Source organism: Neofelis nebulosa, chromosome 8 (assembly GCF_028018385.1).
Source record: "Neofelis nebulosa isolate mNeoNeb1 chromosome 8, mNeoNeb1.pri, whole genome shotgun sequence".
Classification (NCBI taxonomy): domain Eukaryota; kingdom Metazoa; phylum Chordata; class Mammalia; order Carnivora; family Felidae; genus Neofelis; species Neofelis nebulosa.
The window spans coordinates 54,362,470-54,383,991 of NC_080789.1; the positions used below are offsets into that span (position 1 = coordinate 54,362,470).

General features: G+C 39.7%; 1 protein-coding gene across 4 annotated transcripts in view; it reads left to right on the plus strand.

Moving 5' to 3' along the window:
- Positions 1–21,522, plus strand: part of TAFA2 (TAFA chemokine like family member 2) — a 515,454-nt gene that overhangs the window by 22,748 nt on the left and 471,184 nt on the right. The window contains exon 1 of one of the 4 annotated variants that reach the window (XM_058742175.1): positions 7,533–8,578. The exons of 1 other annotated variant lie outside the window; for it this stretch is intronic. Coding sequence is in view for 1 of the 3 variants with exons in the window: in XM_058742174.1 (XP_058598157.1) it covers positions 8,886–8,917 (32 nt within the window). In the remaining 2 variants the exon portion in view is untranslated. Of the gene's footprint in view, positions 1–7,532; positions 8,579–8,817; positions 8,918–21,522 lie in introns of those variants that run through there. 2 more of the 4 variants (XR_009265588.1, XM_058742174.1) reach the window with 2 other exon arrangements.

Genomic DNA, 21,522 nt, shown 5'->3' on the forward strand with positions numbered 1-21,522 from the left:
ACGTTACCGTTCAGAGACTCCAGAACCTCTGTCATGATTTATTTTTGTTGCTATAAAGCAACAGTGTATATACACTATCATGCTTGTTCGGAAACATTAGTATTTGCCTGCAGTTGCGCTGTTTTGACACTGGGTGGCCAAAAGGTACAAAAAAATTGAAACTAAAACTTGCCTGGGCAACATTCTGATCCTTTTGGGTGACAGAAATCATTCTCTATCATACTAAAAAGGGAGGAAATTTTGTATAGGGATTCAAAGAGAGCTTGCATGGAGAAATTTCAGAGCTTGAGCTTGAGCTCTCTGGAAATAATTAGATCAGAACAATACGTAGGGTGAAAAGTACGCCGGACTGGAAACTGGGAGACGGAGTTCTTGTTTATGTTCCTGAGTCAATAAAAATCGAATTACAATTCTGGCTGCCCTCACTTTTTACCTGAATTACTTGAACAAGTTATCTAACCTCTGAGCCTTAGTTTATAAATCATAAAATGAGATGATATCTATTTTAGAGAACTATTATGAGAAGAAAGAGAGAAGTTAGTTTTCTTTCTTATTTTTGATGGAAAATTTGTGAACATTGCTCTCTACTTAGTTTCAGTTAAAAACAGTCTTTATTGTGTGGTCATTTAGTTTAGTGGATTTCATCCCCCTTCTTTCCATTCTTAGCCACATTCTGTGAATGAACAAAACTGTGGATTATTAATCTATTTAGTCAGCAAATAATAGAGGGAAATGAGACTTTGAGCTAAAGGTTAGGACGACCCAGCCTCTTAAGTATGGTACTGAAAATTGACTTTCGTCTTGGTCTGTTCCTCCAGAATGTACCTTTTCTGTGTGAAATCTTTGGTTCCCTGTTGAAGCGACAGTCTGTCTGCTTCCACAACCTTACGTAGGGTAAGTGGGGAGAGGAAAGTGGTTGCAAAGGGGGCGAGAGGCCAAAGGCAATCTAATTAATGCAGTAAACCAGGCAGGAAGAATGAGGTTTAGAAGAAATATCAAATGGCCATGATTACTACAAGCACGATAAATCAAGAGATGGGCCATCTGGAGCTATAGGCTGTAGGAGGTTGTATCGCTCCTTAAGTGAAGACAGAAGAAAGACCGCTCTGGGTAACTGTTACAAAAATCTTATGAAAGAAGACAGCCAATGAATTAAATGAGGAACAGTGGTTAAAGAGCCTGGACTTCTTTCCTCAAACCAATGGAAATTTTTGTTTCTGATGGAGCAAGAGAACAGTTAGTAAGACAACACCTACAAAGCCAATGATCCTGCCCTCCAAATTTATGTTGTTGAGACTGGTATGTTCATTATATGGGCCACTAATTTCTCATATATCTGGGATTTGTCAGTTTCTTCCCAATCCTCAATCCATGTGAGATGTTCATAATCATTCTATAGCTGTTTACTTGCTTCCTACCTAGTTCCAGAAGTCATGAGATCTCAGACTACTGTAATATTAATAGCTCCTTTCTGTGAACAAGTGGTGTCTGTAAAATAGTTTTTTTTGTGTGTGCTGCTTTATCCTATAGAACTAAAATGTCCAAAAGGCCATTATTCATATAACTTAACATTAAGCTCATTACTAACTGGGCACAAACTATTAAGTGTAGTCAAGGCATTGCTTTATTCTTCTCCCAATGCCTTGATGTCTCAGGCTATATACAGCCTTTTGTGATGGTCACTTGGTCCATAAAACTAATATGTCTTTGACCAGTTGAATAGATTTGACTCTTGACTCTCAGATGATCTCTCTATTTTGGACTGCTGTTCTTGGCCACTTCAGCCACATTTCTCCCCTTAGAAATTTTCAGGCAATAAGCAGGCAATAAGCAGGCAAATTTCACATTTGCTCCCAAACAACGGGGGAAACAAATGTTAGATTCTCCCAAGGCTCTTTTTCTCTCTGGTCTCTGCAGCTCAGCAAGCATCCAGGCAGGCAAAGAAACCAAGAAGGCCCATCTCACCTTATCCCTCCTTGTGGCAGACCTCAGTGATTACAAGGGATGAGGATACCTAGACATTAGAGACCCAGGCAAAACACCAGCATCTAAGTTGTCAAAGGGAAGGGCTCTTACTGAGTTCAACAGGAAGCTAATGCTGGGTTTCTTCCTTACCTAGTTACTCTGGCAACATGGGAAAAAGGTTTATGTGCTTGTAATTTAAATGAGTTGATCATGGAAAGCTAGGGTTCGGAGTCTAGGGCTATTCTTCTTTGATCCTTGATTGAATATAACACTGTGGAGAAGCGGAACTTCCTGTGAACCGTAGGAGCCACTGTAGTTCAGCTGTTGGAGCAAACTGGACTTCAGTTACTATTCTAAAACAAGGCTTAGTGCTCAACTATGCATGGAAACAGCTGAATGTAGGAAATAGAAACAAGTAGGTGGGACTCTGGAGGTCAGCAGGCCAAGATAGACCTTAAGGAGTAAGTCTGAGATCCTTGTCTCTGGAGATGTGTGTGTGTGTGTGTGTGTGTGTGTGTGTGTGTGTGTGTGTGTTTGTACAGCAATGAAAAAGGCTAATTTCATAGACCATGTCAGCATTGTTCAAGATTTCCAGAAGTCACTTGAGGATCTAATCTCTAGATGAATGTAATTCATGTGATCAGCACGATGAAAGCATGAAATCATTATTATTGGATATTAAGGTAAGTGTGATCATATGTTATTCCAAAATCTTGTCCATTGACATATGTTCATTACCCATCCATCTATCCATGTCTAAAGCTTCACGAGGTGAAATACAAATGTACTAATGTGGGATAATTTATGAAATTTATAAAAATGAGTCAATTATAACACAATGTAGTGAGTGTGAAGATGGAGGGAAGTATCAGATGATTTTCTAGAGGGGCTAACCTTGGTCCTGAGCCATAATGAATGAGTTGGAGTTAACTAGGTGAGATTATTTATAGATGTGGTAGGGCCAAGGGTTTCAATCAAGCCCATTTGGGAAGTTATTTATGATAGGTATTTTTCCTCTTAACTCTTTGGAACACGTTAAGAAATCAGGAAGTAAACAAAGTCTTTAACCAAAACAGATTATGTGGGGTCCATTTACCAACAATGAAATAATTACTGCCATGTAAAGGTTGCTAGTGATTTCTAACTAACAAGTCAGATTTTATAATACTGTTGATAAATCTTAACTGTCCATTAAAGCCTTGGGATTGATTCAATGGCTAATGTGGAAAGTACACTAAGTCTTGGAAAATTTGTGCTTTCTAGTGAGAAAGAATTACAGAGGCATGTTCCATTGTATTGGTGAAAGCTGTTGCACAGACTATCTGATAATGACAGCAAAGCTGGAGACTTGATAATCTGGACAAACTTCTCATTCTTACTCAAGATAGGTGTCCTTTATACTGTGCTGGGAATATTCTGCTTTTCACAGATCAGTCCACAAGACATCTAGTGGATTAAGCTACCATGCAAAATGCTAACCTTCTGGGATACCTATTGTACCGGATTGTAAAGATCAAAACAACTTCTTCCTTTCCCTGTACCAGGTTCTTGAATATGTTATTGTAGCTCTATCCATTACGAGGCTGGCCTGATGAGCTGCTTAGTCAAGGAGACCGTAGTAAACACGATGCAAGCCGAGCCTTGGAAGGTGCTTAAGTACTGAGGCTTCCCCTATCGCTACTCTTAGAAGCCTGTGTTAAACAGCCAGGCTGGCCTACTAGATGGTGAGAGACACGTGGCCTAGTTACTCCCTGATACTCCAGGGTATGGTCAGCCGATTGTCAGATAAGGAATGAGGCACTAGACTTTCTGGTCACCACTGATACCTAAGCTGAGTCCAGAGAAACTACGCAGCTGAGCCTAGCTGAGCTCAACCCAAATTGCTAATTCACAGAAATGTGAACTCAATAAATACTTGTTCTGGGGCGCCTGGGTGGCTCGGTCGGTTAAGCGTCCGACTTCAGCTCAGGTCATGATCTCACGGTCCGTGAGTTCGAGCCCCGCGTTGGGCTCTGTGCTGACAGCTCGGAGCCTGGAGCCTGTTTTGGATTCTGTTTCTCCCTCTCTCTCTGCCCCTCCCCTGTTCATGCTCTGTCTCTCTCTGTCTCAAAAATAAGTAAACGTTAAAAAAAATTAAAAAAAAATATTTGTTCTTTAAGTCACTACAATTTTGGAGTGGATTATTCCATTTGCTACATATAGGACAGTATTCCCGCCTCAGTTCTTTCTCACACCACTCCATGGAGTAGTTCTCTTGATTTCTTTTCATGGCGTCTGTCTGCTTATTTGATCTTTGGTGTCTTGATTACCGACCAGAAAGTATTTAAAGAGTATTTATTGTGTTAGGTAGTATGCTAGGTGATGGGGAGTCTAAAAGTTAATAACATATGCATGCCAGCTTGGATTGTATGGAATGGATTCGGTGCTTCTTCTGTTCACCTAAGTAGACAAAAACACCTAAAAGATGAGTGGGAGAGGCATTATTGGGAAAGATAGAAATAAGGCGGTTAGCACCAAAGAAACAAAACAAGAGGAGACAAGCAGGAATGAGAGGCTTGTGATATTCCTTTTCATGTATGTACTGGGAATCAGAACTTTGTGTTCATCTGTTCTAATACTCCCTGCCCCGGGCTGACTACGGAGAGGGGCTGGTGCTAAGTTTTCCTCTCTTTTCCATCACTCCTTTCTGTTCTCATTAATGAAGCCAAGTTCCTTGGCTAAGGCTTTTCCATATCCAAAAATCCAAATGATTTTTATTTCTCTGTAACACAGGAGATAGCACGTTTTAGCGGTGGTGCTTGGGAACATAGAGAAAAATCAAAGCCTAGGCCAAACCGAACCGAAACCAAAAACTGGCTTTAGATTTAGGTAGATTTGGTTTGAATCCCAGCTCTGCCATTTCATGACAGTGAAATTAAGTCTCAATTTTTTTTTCATATGTATAATGGGGGTAATATCATCTATTTTAAGGGATGTTGTGAGGACTTGAGATAAAGATTTGAGATAACGTATTAAACCTCTGGCAGAAAGCTTAAAGTGCCCCAAAGTGACATTTTAGTACTCCCTCAGAATATGAAGAGCTATACACAGTTACAATTGGTGAAGTTCAGCATTCCAAGCAATGATTTTTTATTGCTTACACAGGAGGAAGTGGACAGTTTAAACAAATAGATGATAAGCATCATCTCAAGATTTCTATCAAACTAGGAATGTATTTGCTATTTTATTCTGGGGAGAAAACAAAAGATTTGGTTTTAAAGTCTAGGAGGTGCTGGAAATAGGAATACCTTGATCTAAAAATCACTAGGAATTATCTGGATACTGACAAATAGTACGAATGTTGTTATAGAATTCCAGTATCATATGACGCTGGATAAGAAATTCTCTGTTGTATTTCGTAGTTAATTCATACATTTGTTCTCTTTACTTTTTTCATATTTTTATAAAGACAGGCTTAATTAGGAAAATAAGGATGAAAATGCCATTTTAACAAAAAATAGTTTCAGCAATATGATAAGATTATAGATTTTCCTACAACCACACAGAACTAATGAATTAGAAACTGAAGGATTATGATGTATGCTTTTTATTTCTTGTGGGAAAGGAAGGCCAATGTTCTAAAGTGATTTTATAAATGGCTATTCCTCCCAGCACAGGGCCCCGATTTCCACTGCCATTCCTACTTGGATTCCATCCTACTTCTTAACGTAGCAGACACAGAATTACTATAAGATTTGCAATAAAACAGTGCCAGTTGTTTTAAGAGGAAAACTTTGATCCCTGGGGAAATAAGTAACCAGGCAAGAGGAATAAAATAAAAATATTTGGCACATGTGACATGAGTCTTTTGAAAGAGACCATTTGAGGGTACCTGAAATGGTTGTCAGGTGCTAGGCTGATTCAAATGTACCACAGGAAAATTAGCTAAAATAGCAATCCTCACCTGGTTTGGTTTTGGCTCCTTGTCAGTCTAAGGTATTTTCTTATAAGTTCTTTTCTTTCTTTAGGCTTATACTAAATTCAATTATCAAGTTAAAATAGAATTGCTTCAAAAATTCAGAGTGAATGGTGAATGGGAAGGAATTTAATCATAACATAAGTACATATTTTGTAAGTCAGACATGCAGAAACATTTCGAAAGCAAGCCTTCAATTAGCAAGTTCACAACACTTAAATATTAAGGTTACAGATAGAAGCTCGCTTGAATCTGACTGAAGTAACAAAACAAAATCTGTAGCGCTTTTATTAAAACAACCACGCCAACCTAAATTACTTGACGCCTTTCAGATATAAAATATGTTTGAATTACAAAGCATGTTAAAATCACTAACAAGTGAAACATATATTCCATATTTGTTTGTAAATATGGTGACTAGTGTTACCTTTATTTTATAGCTGGTGAAGGGAGCATGCAATGCCTAGTTTGTCGATGATTTCAGCAAATCGGAGTTATCAAAGCACAACACTTAGAGCTGGGAGGAATTCAGTCACCCTGGAAATTACCAGTTAGTTGAACAAGAGGTATAAATGTTGGCTCTGAAACAAGATCTTTGAGACATTCCCAGTTTGTAAGGGACTTGTATGTAAGATTTTGTGGATCAGCATCTTCTTTGCTTCAGATTTTATCTTTTTCTAAATCTAGTATGGCTACTCATTCGTTTTTTATGATGTTCTAATCGTTAGATTAAGTTTTGCTCATCCAAAACTTGATCACAGCGAGCCTAAGAAGACCCTTCATTTGAGTTCATACGCATTCTAAACCAACAGCCAATTTGACCAAACCTGTAAGGACATGACCTTCCAGGCTCTTGCTATTATATTTCTGTAAATATCTCGATGTTCCTTTAGCAAGGACTCTGCTTACATAGGGTGGCAGTGCAAATTTTGTCTCTAAATCCATTAGAGGCTGGAATTTGTAAAAATGCAAAATTCTCAGGAACCAGATGCTGTTTTTTTTTCTTTGTGGAGAAACTGGGAGTCCTACTTACCTCCAGCCAAGCTTTCTAACCCGGTTCTCCCTCTAGAGGGAGACATAGTCCAGCTTTTACACCGATTGCCGCCCTCTCATCCTTTACTGTCTCCTTTCCTGCAGGACCGCAGTTCGCTCTTCGCAGCAGCCGCGGCTGCTAACAGAACAGGCTATTGGCAGGGACCGGAGGGAGGCCACGCCGCCGGGTTCTGCCATCCCACTTTAATGCTTAATTCAACCTGCGGTGTCGGGACCTCTTCTCTCTCCGCGTGGTCCTTGCACCATCCAAGGAGGCCCTCACTCCGTACTCTCAGGACAGCCAGCCTGGTTGGAATAAGGGGTCTGGGTGGACCCAGGGGGTCCTGCCCTTTACGGTGACTTTCTGAAAGACACCACCGGTGTCTCGACAGTACAGCGCCTGGGGTGGCAGGCGGGGAGCGGGTTTCGGTTACTAAACCGCTTACTTTTTTTCCGCCTGGTCATCCGGATTTGTTTCCTGGGCCCCCTCCCCCGCCCCTCCTCTCTTCCCTCCCGCCTTTAGCGAAGTGACACGGGCAACAGCTGCTCGCTCGTGTTCGATGTTGGAAGTCGCACCTTGTCGGTGGTGACGGCGGCCGCGTGCTGGGGGCAGGGGACAGCGGCGGATTTGCCTTCCTTCCAGCCCACGATGCCCAGGGGGGCAGCGGCGGGGCTGCGTGGGGCTCTGCCCGCAGCACTTCGAGGCGGGATTGAGGGGCTGCAGCTGGCCAGGAGTTGCTGCTAAGTGGCCTGGGCGCAAAGCGTCCGAGAGAGAGGGCACCAGCTGGGACCTGTGTGCTAAGAGCGGGAATAAGGGGCAGCTGATCCGAGGAGGCCGGCGTCTTGAGGGCCGAGGACCGCCGAGCGCAGAGCCGCTCTTTGCTGCCCCGAGCCTCGCCGGCAACTCCTCCGCGCTGGAGACCTGGGACCCGCGAGAGCCAGGGAACGGGAGTAGCCTGCCTGCTCTCCTGAAGGTGAATCGTTCCGTCCAATTGCCTTTCCCTCGAGAGCCAAAGGGAGGGCGGGAGAGAGGGACGGAGGATGTGTGAGTGTGTGTGTCTGTGAGAGGGAGAGGCGACGCGAGACGAGAGGAAAAGTCTACTCGGCGTCGAGAGCAAACGGATCAGAGATGGAATAAGAGCTACTTGCTGCAAGACCGCCTCGATTCTCGCATTCGGGGGAGCCGAGCGCACCCCACGCACCCGCTGAGGACCGCGGGCGACCGCGGGCGCTGGCCAGGGCTGCGGGGCTCGGGCTTTTGCCTCAGGAAACACGTCTTTTGATTACTTTGACACCGCGGAAGAAAGAGCCGGGAAGAGAGGCGAGGTTCACGCGCGCCACCTTGCACCCGCTTTCAGGGGGACTCCAGTGTGGATGTCAAGAGATTCCTGAGCCCTCTTTGCCATCGCAGGAGGAAACACGCGCGCGCACACACGCGCGCTCAGGGCCACCCTCACACGCCCTCCACGAGCACACACCACACCAGACGTGGGTTCCCTATGCCCCTGAACGGCGACGGCGGATTGGCATCTTGGAAGCGATGCAAGAGCGATAAGGCTGGCGCGGGCCCGCGGAAGCTGCAGGAGCGTCGCTAGGTGTTGCCGCCACCAGGAAGCCGGGCTGCAGGTAGGTGCGAGCCGCGTCTCCCGCCTCCCCTCCCCGCCGGCGCCGGGGAGCGGGCGGCAGCTGGAGGGCCCGGGGGTCGCGGGCCGTAGGCGGCCCGCCCCGGGACGGCGAGGGGTGAGTGCAGGTGCGGGCCAGGCGCCCGGCACCTCCCTCGCGGGCTGTCAGGGTAGGGGCGGGGGTGGAGGGACGCCGAGAGGGGCTCAGAGCACGCGGAGGAGGAGGCTCGGGGAGCGGTGCCCTCCCTCTCTCCTCTGCCCCATTTCTCTTAACACAGCGAGCGGCCCGGCCGAGGGTTGCAGTGGGTTTAATGCCATTCCTCACACAAGCCCATCCCGCCTGGTAACCATTTTGGACTCTTCGTAAGGAGTTGGGGGTCGCGTTCAAGGGAGGATCGGTGGGACGTGTCGGGTCGCCTTTCTGAAATCCCTACTTTCCGTCCACTTCTGATTAGTTAATTCTCGGGCCTGTCTGCAGAGGGTGGGCGTTTCAATGAGGCTATTGATTTTCCCACCTCTAACTCTTTTCATAAAGAATCATCTTGGTAAGTTCTGGAGCCTCGCGTGTTTTAAAGATATTCTTAGATTTGGGAACGGACACTTCATGACTGAATGAAGCAAAGCTTCGGTAAAGGATTCTTTCTACAGGACAGCTTTAGGGAAAGGATCGTTTCACCAACAGCGTTCAGAAAAAAAAAAGAACAGCTTCAAGAAACGATTTTTTAAAATACTTTTCTTTCCTAATAGGTGCCTCCCCAAATCTTGTTAATGGTACGTGGCTTTTCTGCCCTGCTGCTTTGCTGTCCCTTCCCCCTTCTGTTCCAAAAGGCCGGGTTCCTACTAAGAGGTGTTTTCTTTAGGCTACTGATCTGCACTTGTCAGTGGGGAACGTGTTATTTCCAGAAACTGCCTTTGCAAAGGAAAGTTTGATATTCGTCGCCCTATTTCTCCTAGAACTGCAGTCTGAGCTATCTCATCTCTACTTGAAAAGGACGAACTGTAGGCGCTCGCTGAGCCCTCGGGTAGACGCGTCGCTTTTCTACTCAATATTCCACTTCCTGACCAAGTGTTAAAACAATTGCCTGAAGGGTTTGGAATCAAATGTGTACTTACTGTAGTGGCTAGCTAGCCTCTCTTCCCCCTCGTGCTGGCTGACTTTGACTTGTGGCAGTAAGAAAAGAAAATATCTTCCTTTTGTGAGTGTAAATCCCCTCTTGAATTGTGCAAAAATCATTCTTGGAAAAACAACAACAACAAACAAACCCTATATGCAATCTTAACTCTGAAAAGTACCCCCGAAACAGTTAGTGTGTAAGGGTCCTTCACACAGGACAGGATGAATTTCAATGACTATTGACTGGATGGTAATTATCTGGTTCCTGTCTTCCCAACTAGATTGTTGGAGACATCAATAATCAGACTGTTATCAATTAACACTTTAAAACTGCTCTATTAGGCAATGTAAGTTAAGACAAATGAGTAATTAATTTAAGATTTCTGTGTAAAGTGCTAAATGGCAATAACTAGCAAAGGGGATTAAAAAACACTTCTAAAACCTTAAAAAAACAAAGCATTAAGATTCCTTGTATTTACTCCAGCCTTTCCATGTTTGCACATGTGTTCTCAAGACTGGTTGAACCTTTTACAATTTCAGAATTGGTACCTAACCTCCTTAAAAATCATCAGACACATTCATATTTCTCTTTGCCTACTTTATCTGTTTTGGATCTCATCTTGAGTCAATTGTTTGCATGCTGACTTTTTTAGAGTCCTAATTTTCTAAAGCCATCAGTAGTCATTGAGAGGCCATCAGTTATCACACTGGAGCTTATTTGATTATTTTCTTAGTTTTCAGTGAAAAGATTGGGTTACATTTGTAGATGTGATGCTATGGGAGCAGTGTCACTACCGATGGAACACTTAGACACCGGTGACTTAAGAGGAAGAGCACAGTTTCAGTGTGGCATTTTTTGAGACTAAAATCTTGATTCTTTTCTTGCCTTTAATAAAATTGTGTAGTTGAGGATACTTGAACTTACACATTATGCATAGTGCCATGCTAATACTTCTTAAAGAAGAACCAAAAACCTCGATGTAAAGCAAACACCTATGATGCTACAAGTTGTGCCAAAGGGGAATCTAAGGTTTCTGAGTATATGTGCTTTTGAATCTGAAAAATGTTAGCTGTTTTAACCAAGAATGAAGATTCATTGAAATGCCCATGGATCTGTGTCAAAAAAGATACATATTGCTTAGATACTGCATTATAGTATTTACTAACCACCAAGTTATAAAATGTGATGACACAGCTGTAAAATGATCTGTTTTTAGACATGGCCACTTTACCTTTTTAAAAATTTATAAAGTGATGCAACTTAGGGGGTGATAAATGATTTTCTAAAAATTATTTTATATATTATCAAAAATTTTAGTGGTCCTGGATCCAGTATCTCCATTATAGTATTTAATGATGATTCTTTTACAAGGTGTTTTTGGATATTGGTATGTTGAAAGTGCATTTTAGAGTTGATTTATCACTAATTGCAGCTATGGATTAACCTATACACATAGGGTGAGATGTGCCTTTCCAGCATTTTCCAGGCATCATCATGGGTTGTGGTAAAAGGTATTGTTAAATTCTGCTGAAGTTCAGCTGTGGCTCCAAACTGATGACCATTTGCTTCTCTGATGTATTCCCCAAACTAGGAATGTTCCAAAGTGTCATCAGTTACCTCTAATAGATTTGAGAAGATGAAACAACCAGAGTGCAAACAGTTCAGTGTGCTTGCTTTTACTTCTCCAGTGTTTTATTAGGGATGCCTCATTAAGTCGTATTATTCTGCAGCTGTTTTGTTCATTGAAGATTCAAGTAAAAATAAGGAACTTTACTGTGCAATGCAGTTTTGTTTTCTTGGTGAAAAACACTAAGTTGAAGTAAAATAAGCATCTAACATAGTCCCCTTTGATCTATGCCTGACATTTACACATGTAATTCATCAACTTGTCATTAGTAGGGCTCCATCAAAACAAAGAGAAGAAATGCATTAACACCGGCTGCTGCTGGGTATGAAGGCCAAACTAACTGAATCAACTTCCTATCTGGTTCCCATGCTTGCACAGTATTTGACATATATCTCTCTTACAAACCATTGGTTTTTTTTTTTTTTAAATGATACATAATATGGTATATTAGCCATTTTGTTCCAAAATTCTTTGGTTAACTTTATTCTAAACTACTCGGAGAACTATACCACTATACCACTGGAAGAATAGGAATAATTTCACAAGGGGGTTATCATAAGTCTTTTTAGAGAAAAGTTTTGCTTTAGATCTGGTTTGCTTAGATCTGGAGCATAGTGTGATACAGGGGAGATGGAAAGGTGGGCCCCGTTCATTTTTTGTTTTTTAGTTGTCATCGACCACTGATTTATTTGGCCATTTTTGGAAAATCTGATTCTATTCGTTTGGCACAGTGATTCACGTGTCCTTGTCAATGAAATATAGCAAGCAATTCTTATTTTCTTATTTTTAACAGAAATTTAAGAAGTGTGGTTAGACTTGTTGGAATGTGAAGAAAAGTAGTATTTAAATATATTTCTCTGTATTATCTATGTAATCTTTATATCTCTGTATGTCCATATACATATATGTGTATTCATTTAATGGCACCCATGTATTATACTGGTTTTGTGTTAAAGAGGAAAGAATGACTTTTTAAAAAGTCTACATTTTTAGGTACATAGTTTTTCACTAGTTTACATGATTTGACCTACAGTGTAACTGCATCCATGGTTTCACAAGGTCATTTATAATTGAGTTTTACTATTTGGACCACTGTTGCATGTAGTATGTTTTTCTCTTTAGTTTTTCTTTTGGAGGCACTTTTATTTGTTAGGTTATAAATGTTTTTAGTTTTTCTTTTGGAGATATTTTTGTTAGGTTACAAATGCAAAAAAAAAAAAAAAAAAAAAAAAACCAAACAGAAACCAAACAGCTTTGTCCTTTACGTAGAGTTGCTTGGGTTGTGTTTATTGAGCCTATGACTGGGAATTTCAACACATTTAAAACACTTATATGTTTGTGATCTTTCTTAACTATGCACCTCCACAGTTAAAACAAACCATGCGTTACATTGGAGCATACTACTCTGGTTTACACATGGTATCTACATATTTTCTAGAAACATATTGATTCCACATTTGTTTGATTTCCAAAACCCACCCACTTCCCAATGTGTGTACCACATGTATATGTTGGATTTCATCCTATGTTGCGATGATAGGCAAGCTAGTAACTGGAATCCGTGAAATTCTGGCCTATTTTGCCAATTTATCGATACTGCCTTTGGAAAATAGAAGACTTTCGGGTCACTTTTGTGATTCAGATGAAAACAATATATAAGCTATAAGGAGAATATTCTATTTTATTCACAGCGATCCATATGAATGAGGTATGAGCTATAACTAAGGAATCAGTGTGTACATGCTTATAATAAAGCCCTTTTAATCACTTCCTTCAATTTCCTAGATTATTCCATAGGTGCTGTAATTTTGTGATTTCCTCTGAATGGCCAATTAGCAAAGGTCTAGCTCCCTTTCTCTGTGCTATGTAGGCATAGCACAAACATACTAATTTAATTCAATTTATATTTATATTGTTTTATACAGTAAATTTTTGAAATTATCCACAGAGTATTTTGGTTAATGGGACAGTGTTGCATTCTGAGCAATTATGGTGGTGGGGCTGAATTTAGTACTTTGGCAAAATGGGGACAAGCCGACAAGTGTCTTACTTTTTTGTCTCTGTGGGCTATGTAAAACTAACTCTTGACATAAAGCTGGGCAGTGCACAGTAGCTTTTAATGAATGCAAGGTTTGTTTCACTAAATATTTTTGTTTTTTTTTTTTTCTGTTATGAACTAGTCGCTGTATAATTGCATGCATGTGAATGGGCAACTGTGTTGACCTTTAAAGGTCATGCAAAAATTTTAAACCTTTCAATTTACAGAGTTAATTGCTATGGCCTCCTGTTGCTGCATATAGAGCTTTCTGCTGAGTTTAATAATAGAGAATAACACTTTGGTTTTCTGTGGTGGATTATGCAGCTTCTGTAAGGAAATTTATGAAGGTATCTGTAGTAGGCACTATGATGGAAGATTTTTGGAAAAGTGCATTTGTGCTTTGCAATTAAAGTTTTCAAGTCCAAATGGCCTGGGCTATGAGGATACAAATGCTTTCTGGTACAAAAAAGCTGATCTTTCATTATTACCTATAGGTAAGAAGCTGCGCCATGGTTTTATTTGATTTTGGATCAGCATTTCTGTTTTTTAACCTCCTTCTTTGAGATTCCAATGAGAATTGTATTTAAATATTGGAGGAACTAAATATGCTTGCTCTCTTAGGGAAAAGCCTATGAGGAAAAGTAGGTTGGGTTAGTTGTCCCTGTCTTTTTTTCCTGTCTTCATGTTGTTTGTCATTATGGATCACCCTAAACAAAAGCAGGCAACTGAAAAAGGCTTATGTGGTCATAGGAATCTTACTAACAAAGCTTCAACCTAGTAATAGAACACAGAGATTTTTGTTAGAATACATTATTCTGGAGGGCAGGCTTTCCACAGCTCTAAAATTTGGTCTCCTTGAACGGTGGAGCTTTGTGTACCAATGCAGTGAATTTGTGACTACTCAAATAAGTCAAGAATTCAGAAATGACCAATGCAGATCATTTGAGGAAAGCAACATACACACTTATATTTCTTATTTGTATTAGTTTATGGGCAGTTCCAAAGGTATTTAAGGTGGGAGAATCTGGTTATTGTTACCATTTCCTTCTTAGTTTAGTTTTACCTTGCTCTAGATGTATGGTGAAAAGCATACTCACATTTGTTGGTGCTGAAGAGTTTGGTAAATTCTTTCTTAGAATGGCCATCAGACATGTGAGTAGCAGTGACCTGGTCTTGCTTTTGTTTGTATTTTCTACAGAAAGGTGAGTCAAATTAGTTATTGTACAGTATACAAAGAGAAAGGAGGTGGAAGATCCACATTTCTTCAGTCAGGCAATCCAAAAGCAAAGAGGAGAGTGAAAGGGCGTTGAAATCTCATACTCCATAAAACAGGCCCCATTTGGGGCAGCTTTAAGTTGAAGGAAAATTTCTAACAATTTTATTTTAGGTTTAGTTCTTGAAATACTGTTTCACAGTAGTTTTCTGCTAAGATGCATGTACTTTATTGCAAGCTCTTTTTAGATTGATTGTTGGTATGTTTATAAATATACCAGAATTTGGTCAAAATTTAGACTTTGCTATTTGAAGATACATTTGCTCATCATATCATTTGCTGAGTGGCTAAAATTCATTGGCTTGCATTTTGGTTAGCGGCTAAATTTTGAAAATGACTATTATAAAACCAGTGTAGGGCAGTGGTGAGAGCTCTGGAGATGCTTTTGTAGCCCTCCCATTAAATAACCCATAACCACAAGAAAATCACTTCATTTCTCTGTGCCTCAGTTTCTTAGGAATGTATTTTTTTGACCAAGTTTTCAAGACAATTAAAAGTGGAAAATTTTTTCTTGTGTACAGATCTAATAAACATCATGGTTTTGGAGATACATACAATAGTATTATAGGACATATCTTTTAGTTAGGAAGTCAGACATCTAGCGCTTAATTCCTGGCACACCAGTAAATGTTCCATAAATGCTTTTCGATAAGTGATCTGTGACAGTTGTCCAGCTTTATAAGACTGGGATGATGATATGATGGTGATTATGATGATGACCCAAGATTCTAGATGCGGGTACCTAGAATTGAATCAGATGAAATCTCATAATTCAGTGTAGCCATTTTGCCTAGTTTACATGACATTGTTTTGTTGCAAAACAAGTTGTGATAGGTCACTAGGCTTAGACTTGTTAACATGTCTTCTCTCTACTGCTGGTTTTTATAGTCACTGAAATAGAAAGGTTTGTTTGATGAACCCAAATAGAGTTAGGCTAGCAAATCAATCTTCATATACTTGTTGGCAATTAAAGGCATTCATTCAAAATCTGTGTATGAATTTTTGAGAATTTATCATTCTTGGGAAAGTTCCTTCATTTATTCAGTAAGTATATTGAGCATGCTCTAGGTGCTTGAGGTATGTCAGTAAACAAAGACAAAGGTACTTGCCCTCATAGAATTTACCACTTCTTTTTTTTTTTTAATGTTTGTGTTTATTTTTGAGAGAGAGAGACTGCGATTGGTAGAGGGGCAGAAAAAGTTTCAAGGAATCTGAAGGGGGCTCTGTGCTGACAGCAGTGAGCCAGGTGTGGGGCTCAAACTCAGGAGGTCATGACCTGAGTTGAAGATGGACCCTCAACCAACTGAGCCACCCAGGTGCCCAGTTTGCCATTTCAGTATATACAAGTTTTGAAATGAATCTGGAAGAATGATTCAACGATGGATTTTGCTGTGGCTGCTCTTGCTATTAATTCTTGTTTATGACTATGATTCACAGTTTTGAAAAGAAATAGTTAAAATAGCTAAAATGTCAGAATTGGAATGAATTATGTAGAAAAAAATCATAGTATTAATTTAAGGTGAGGTACTGTGTAATTCAGTGGATTGATTCCAGATCAAAAGGTTTCTGATCCAACTGAAGGTGATATAAGCCATAGCCCCTTTTCCTGAATTACACATATGAAAGAATAAATTCAGATAGGTTGAATGACTTGAGATCAATAAAGGGGTCAAAAATTCAAAAGCCAATAGGGGTCAGGCTGGGAATGTGAATGAGTGAAGCAGACCAAATGGAAGGTAACAAATTGCAAGTGACACGCAACCTCAGCTATAGTGTTGGGGAGACCCTAGGCAGTGTAGGAGGTTCTGGTCAACATCTAAGTGAGACAGCTGAATCTTTGCCCCGTGCTGGAATGTGGGTCTGGTGTTGCCAGATTTTCTGATTTGTGGAAGAGAATTAGGTGTTTAGATTTTTTTTAACGTGAAAGTTCCAGATTTATGAATGTTGGGAATGAATTCAAATTTGAACTGTTGTGTGGGCCAACAGACATATCTGCAGGCCATATGCAGGCTAAGGGGCATGAATGTGCCACTGTTGACAGATGGAGGTGTGGGGACAGCTAGTTAGGAAGATATGCATGTGCCTGCCCTTCTGTCATCTCTACCCATAATCCTCCAACCCCCTGGCATTTGGAGCCAGGGTGGTTTCCAGTTTAGGGCTCAGCTGGAGGAGCTGAATGATAATGAGGAGTGGGTCATTCTAACCTCTGCATTTAGTGTTGTTTCTTCTTATTGACTCATTGTACACTTGATGCTGAGCTCACCTTAAAGTTGGTGGTATCTTGGAGGGCTTAAGGGATGTGCTGGAAATGCAGAAGTTTAAATCTATGCCCAATATTTGGAATGGGCTGTATCGTTCTGTAATGCCTTATTCCTTTAGATCAGTGCTTGTTAAACTTGTATTTGCACACAAATCATGTGGGGGAAATTTGCCAAAATGGAGGTTCTGAGTGGGGGGGCCTGAGATTTTTAACAAGCTCCCAGGTGAAGCTATTGCTGTTGGCCCATGGACTACACTTTAAGCTTCAAGGCTTTAGAGAGCTTTTTCACCACTGAATTTCATTCCCTGTGTGTAAGAATCTGGGGAGGTCTCCCACTCTTACCTCTCTGACAGGTTTCTCCCCATAGTGAGTAGCCTAAACCTGGCCACTGACTCAAAACCCTTGCCTCAAAGGCTTTCCAATCTGAGTGTAGAATTTATAAGTGTTTGCTTTATTTACTAGTTTTCTATTTAGAGGATATATTTTATCCCAAAACATAGATCTTTCTGCTTTTCACTGTCTGCTTTTCACATACTAATGCAAGTTTGGTTTACTTCTTATAGTTTGAAGAAGTAAATGTATTTATTTCATAACTACAGCATCACGTTATACATGGCTGTATTCTAGCATACAAGGTCAATTTTAGCTCTCCAAATCATTGTTTTTTGGAATTTCAACAGCAGTTGCTTCCTCTTAGGGCTTAAATGTCAAAATTTTGGCCACAATGTCTAGATTTTTGTTCTACTTGAGTGGTCATTATGAGTAGGTGAGAAGAGGGATTTAAAAATGATGGTTTTGTGTGTTTACTGGGCTTACCACTTTTAACTGAATCTCTTTTTTGTTTTTGCTCTGCTTGACCCTAAATACCTTTCCAGAAGAGGTCTCTTTAGGATTGAGGACATAGTAACTTACTATTTAGGGAGTTTGACTCCTTCATATATTACTAATTTTTCCCCCCTAAAACCATTTTACTAATGCCAGAAGGTATCATAGCTCAGGTGTGTGACTATTCTACAGAAGTCTGACCTGGGTCTCATGTCACAGGTTCAGCTCACTGGGTAGACTATTTTGTTGTCAGTTTTATCAATGCCCTGGGAATTCTTAAGTTTCCTTATGCTGGTATATTAATTATAAACTGAGATTAGATTTCAATATGTCAGTTTGAGGGAGAGAAGCAATCTGTTTTCTTGCAAGTTGTATGATTAATATAGTTTACAATGATAATGCTATTATTTCTTACTCAATTTCTTTTAAGGGCTTAGGAGTTTCTATTATGTAGAATATCTTTGCTTATAGGTGAGTAATCATGTGAATTTTATTGAGTCTGTTAGACTGTAAGCTCTGTGAGGCAAAACCATGTATATCATGTTTCTGTTGATTCTCAGTGCTTAGCGTAATGTGTAGCACATAATAGGTACTTAATACATTTAGTGGGAAGAAGATTAATAGTTCATATTGATAGAATGTCTTTTTGTAAGTTTCTTCAATGGGTGAGAAGTATTCTGTGAAGAATTGTCTTTTATCCTGTCTAATTGAGTGCATGTGAGAGAAAAAGGAGAGGGAGAGCCATTTATTTTGACCTATACTTTCCATCTCTAACATGAAAGATATTTTAGCCCTCAAAGAATACATACATTTTAGGCAAATCATAAAGGACAAAAACATGCTGATAGATAATTCCATTGTTTCCACAATTTATTATAACCTGAAGGTTTAGAGACTATGTATGCTTGTGATTCTACTGTTGTAACAATTAAATAATATTTGTCAATGTCAAATTTAAATGTTAATCACATATGGAGTATATTTTGATTGCTCTTGTCAGTGACTTGACTCATCATTCATTAGGGAACTTAAAGCCATTTATTCTTATCTACATAATTACCATTTTTATAATTTACCATGAACCAGATTTACTTTTTTCACCTTCAGGAACACTGTTAACTGTGATACCATTGTTCTTGGCTTCAGTGATATTGAAAATTATTGGTATTCTAATTTTAAATGCTATTTAGTATGGATAGTATGCATTCAAATATTTATTGATTTTTATTTTAGTCCTTCTGTGTTAAATAAACTTTCAAATGCTTGCTGCCATGGAGAATTCCACAAAATTAAAACTCTTCCACTATAATTATTAAGGAAACCTTTATGTATTATAAAACCAAAAAAAGTCAACTGATTGGATTACTGGAAACTTTAATTTGAATTTTTTGCATTGCTTTTATTTTAAAAAATTGCACTAAACTGCATATATTAGCATATACTTATGTACATACCTACACACATATAAACTATATACTTAGAAAGTTTCTCAGAACCCTTAAGTGTGATGTATTTACTCTTGCAAGTATTTTTGGAACTCTTAAATGAGTCAAGAGACAGGCTTTAAGTTGAATGGATCTGGTTTTTCCCTGTATTGTCCCTAAACATTCATACTTGCGTAATTTACAACCTCTAAGGTTATGAAGCTAGTGCTACTCTGGAACTTACTGAAAAATAGATCTATTCCTTTTCCCCACCTCAATCCCAAATAAGAGATGAGTGAAAAATTTAGGTACTGTATAGTACTGAAAAATTTTCAAAATCAGTAAGTAGAATTAAAATCGAGCTTATTGGGGCGCCTGGGTGGCGCAGTCGGTTAAGCGTCCGACTTCAGCCAGGTCACGATCTCGCGGTCCGTGAGTTCGAGCCCCGCGTCAGGCTCTGGGCTGATGGCTCGGAGCCTGGAGCCTGTTTCCGATTCTGTGTCTCCCTCTCTCTCTGCCCCTCCCCCGTTCATGCTCTGTCTCTCTCTGTCTCAAAAATAAATAAAAAACGTTGGAAAAAAAAATTTAAAAAAAAAAAAAAATCGAGCTTATTGTACTTTGGTGAATTTTGCTGTGGGGCAAAGTCCATGTTAAACAGTTGACCCTTGCACAACACGGGTTTGAACTGTGTGGGTCCACTTATACGTTTTTTGTTTTGTTTTGTTTTGTTTTTGATAAATACAGTATAGTACTATAAATGCTTTTCCCTATGATTTTCTTGATAATATTTTTTCTCTAGCTTTATTCTAAGAGTAGAGTATATAATATAACATGGAAAATATGCGTTAATTGACTGTTTATGTTACAGGTAAGACTTCTGGTCATGGTCAATAGTAGTTAAGTTTTGGGGGGAGTCAGAAGATAGACACAGATTTTTCATCTGTGCCAGGAGTTGGCACACTTAATTCCCCTGTTGTTAAGTCCAGCTGTGCTTCTAGGAAGGGTAGGTGAGCTATGGTTTTCCTTGCCTTGTATCTTCTCCTGGCAGCTGATTACATTCACTCTTCAAGGTGGATTTAAGAGTTTGTGGTTAATGTTTCACTTTGTATTTTGAGAAGTCTGCTTCAAGTTGACTGTGTAGATGGTATGGCAGACTGGAGTGAGATGAAAGAAAGAAGCAGATTGATTAACTGGCAGTCAGAGATTGAGAAGGTGGTAGGGTTAGTTAGCATTTTGTGGGCTATGAAGGGGAAGAATTAGGTAGGGGCCCAGATGAAACAAAAGGGAGAAAATAGAGGTCAGAAGGGAATTTGTTCTGGCTAGCATTTTTATACAAATAAAAGAGGAAATCCTTGACCTTTGGTGGGGGGGGAGAGAGAGAGAGAGAGAAGTAGTAGTAGTAGTAGTAGTAGTAGTAGTAGTAGTAGTGGTAGTTAGACAAAGAATAAATAAAACCATTGTTATTCTTGGGTAGCAAAGAGGTAAAATGGCATTGAACTGAAATAAGACCATAGAGGAGAGAAAAATGGTAGTGCCAAGCCAAATTTTCCTCTTGGTCTTGGAAAAACCCTATCAGGAATATGAAATTTCTGTCAAGGCTTTTTATCAAATTAAAAGTCAGAAAGAATGGGTCTAATGCTGACCCTGCCACCAGTTAGTTGTCAACTTCTAAAAAAAGTTAATATATATCTATTGGTTTTCTTGTTGGTAAATGAAATGGTTAGGTTTAATGATTACTTAACTTCCTCTAAGCTCTATAAGTCAATGATGACCATAGGTCATCCTTTTATGCTTTTATTTTGTCACATGAATACATCTTAGATGCTGTCCTATCTGCTTCTTTCCTACACTGGAATTCTTGAGGACAAGGAATGTGTCTTATTCTTCACCTTGTACTACCCACACCTAACCTAGAACACATTCAGGCATTTAGTAAGGCATTAATAATAATTTTATTAATTGAGATTTAATTTCTTATTATAAAATTCTGAATTATTTTCATCTTTCATTTCTGTAATAAACAACAAATTTCCAGAGGCATAAGTGACTACATTTGCATCGTTAGTGCTATATTGCTTTATAAAACTCTTTCATGCATGTGATTTCATTTGATTTTGTAAAGTGAGTTAGGGATGAGTGCTATCCTTAATTTTAGGTGAGGAAACTGACAGTGGCAAATATGATACAGCCAGTGGGTGCCAACTGGTTTGAATTCAAGGCTTAGGTGTTGGGAACAATTTTCCATGGGTCTCTCAAGATGCTAACTTCTCATAATACCTTTTTAAGGATGTTTAAGAAGTGAATAGGCTTGGAAGGTAATGGCAGATTTACTCAATGTCCAACATAATAAATACAGTGTTTCCCTCTAGAGCAAAGGGTATATCTC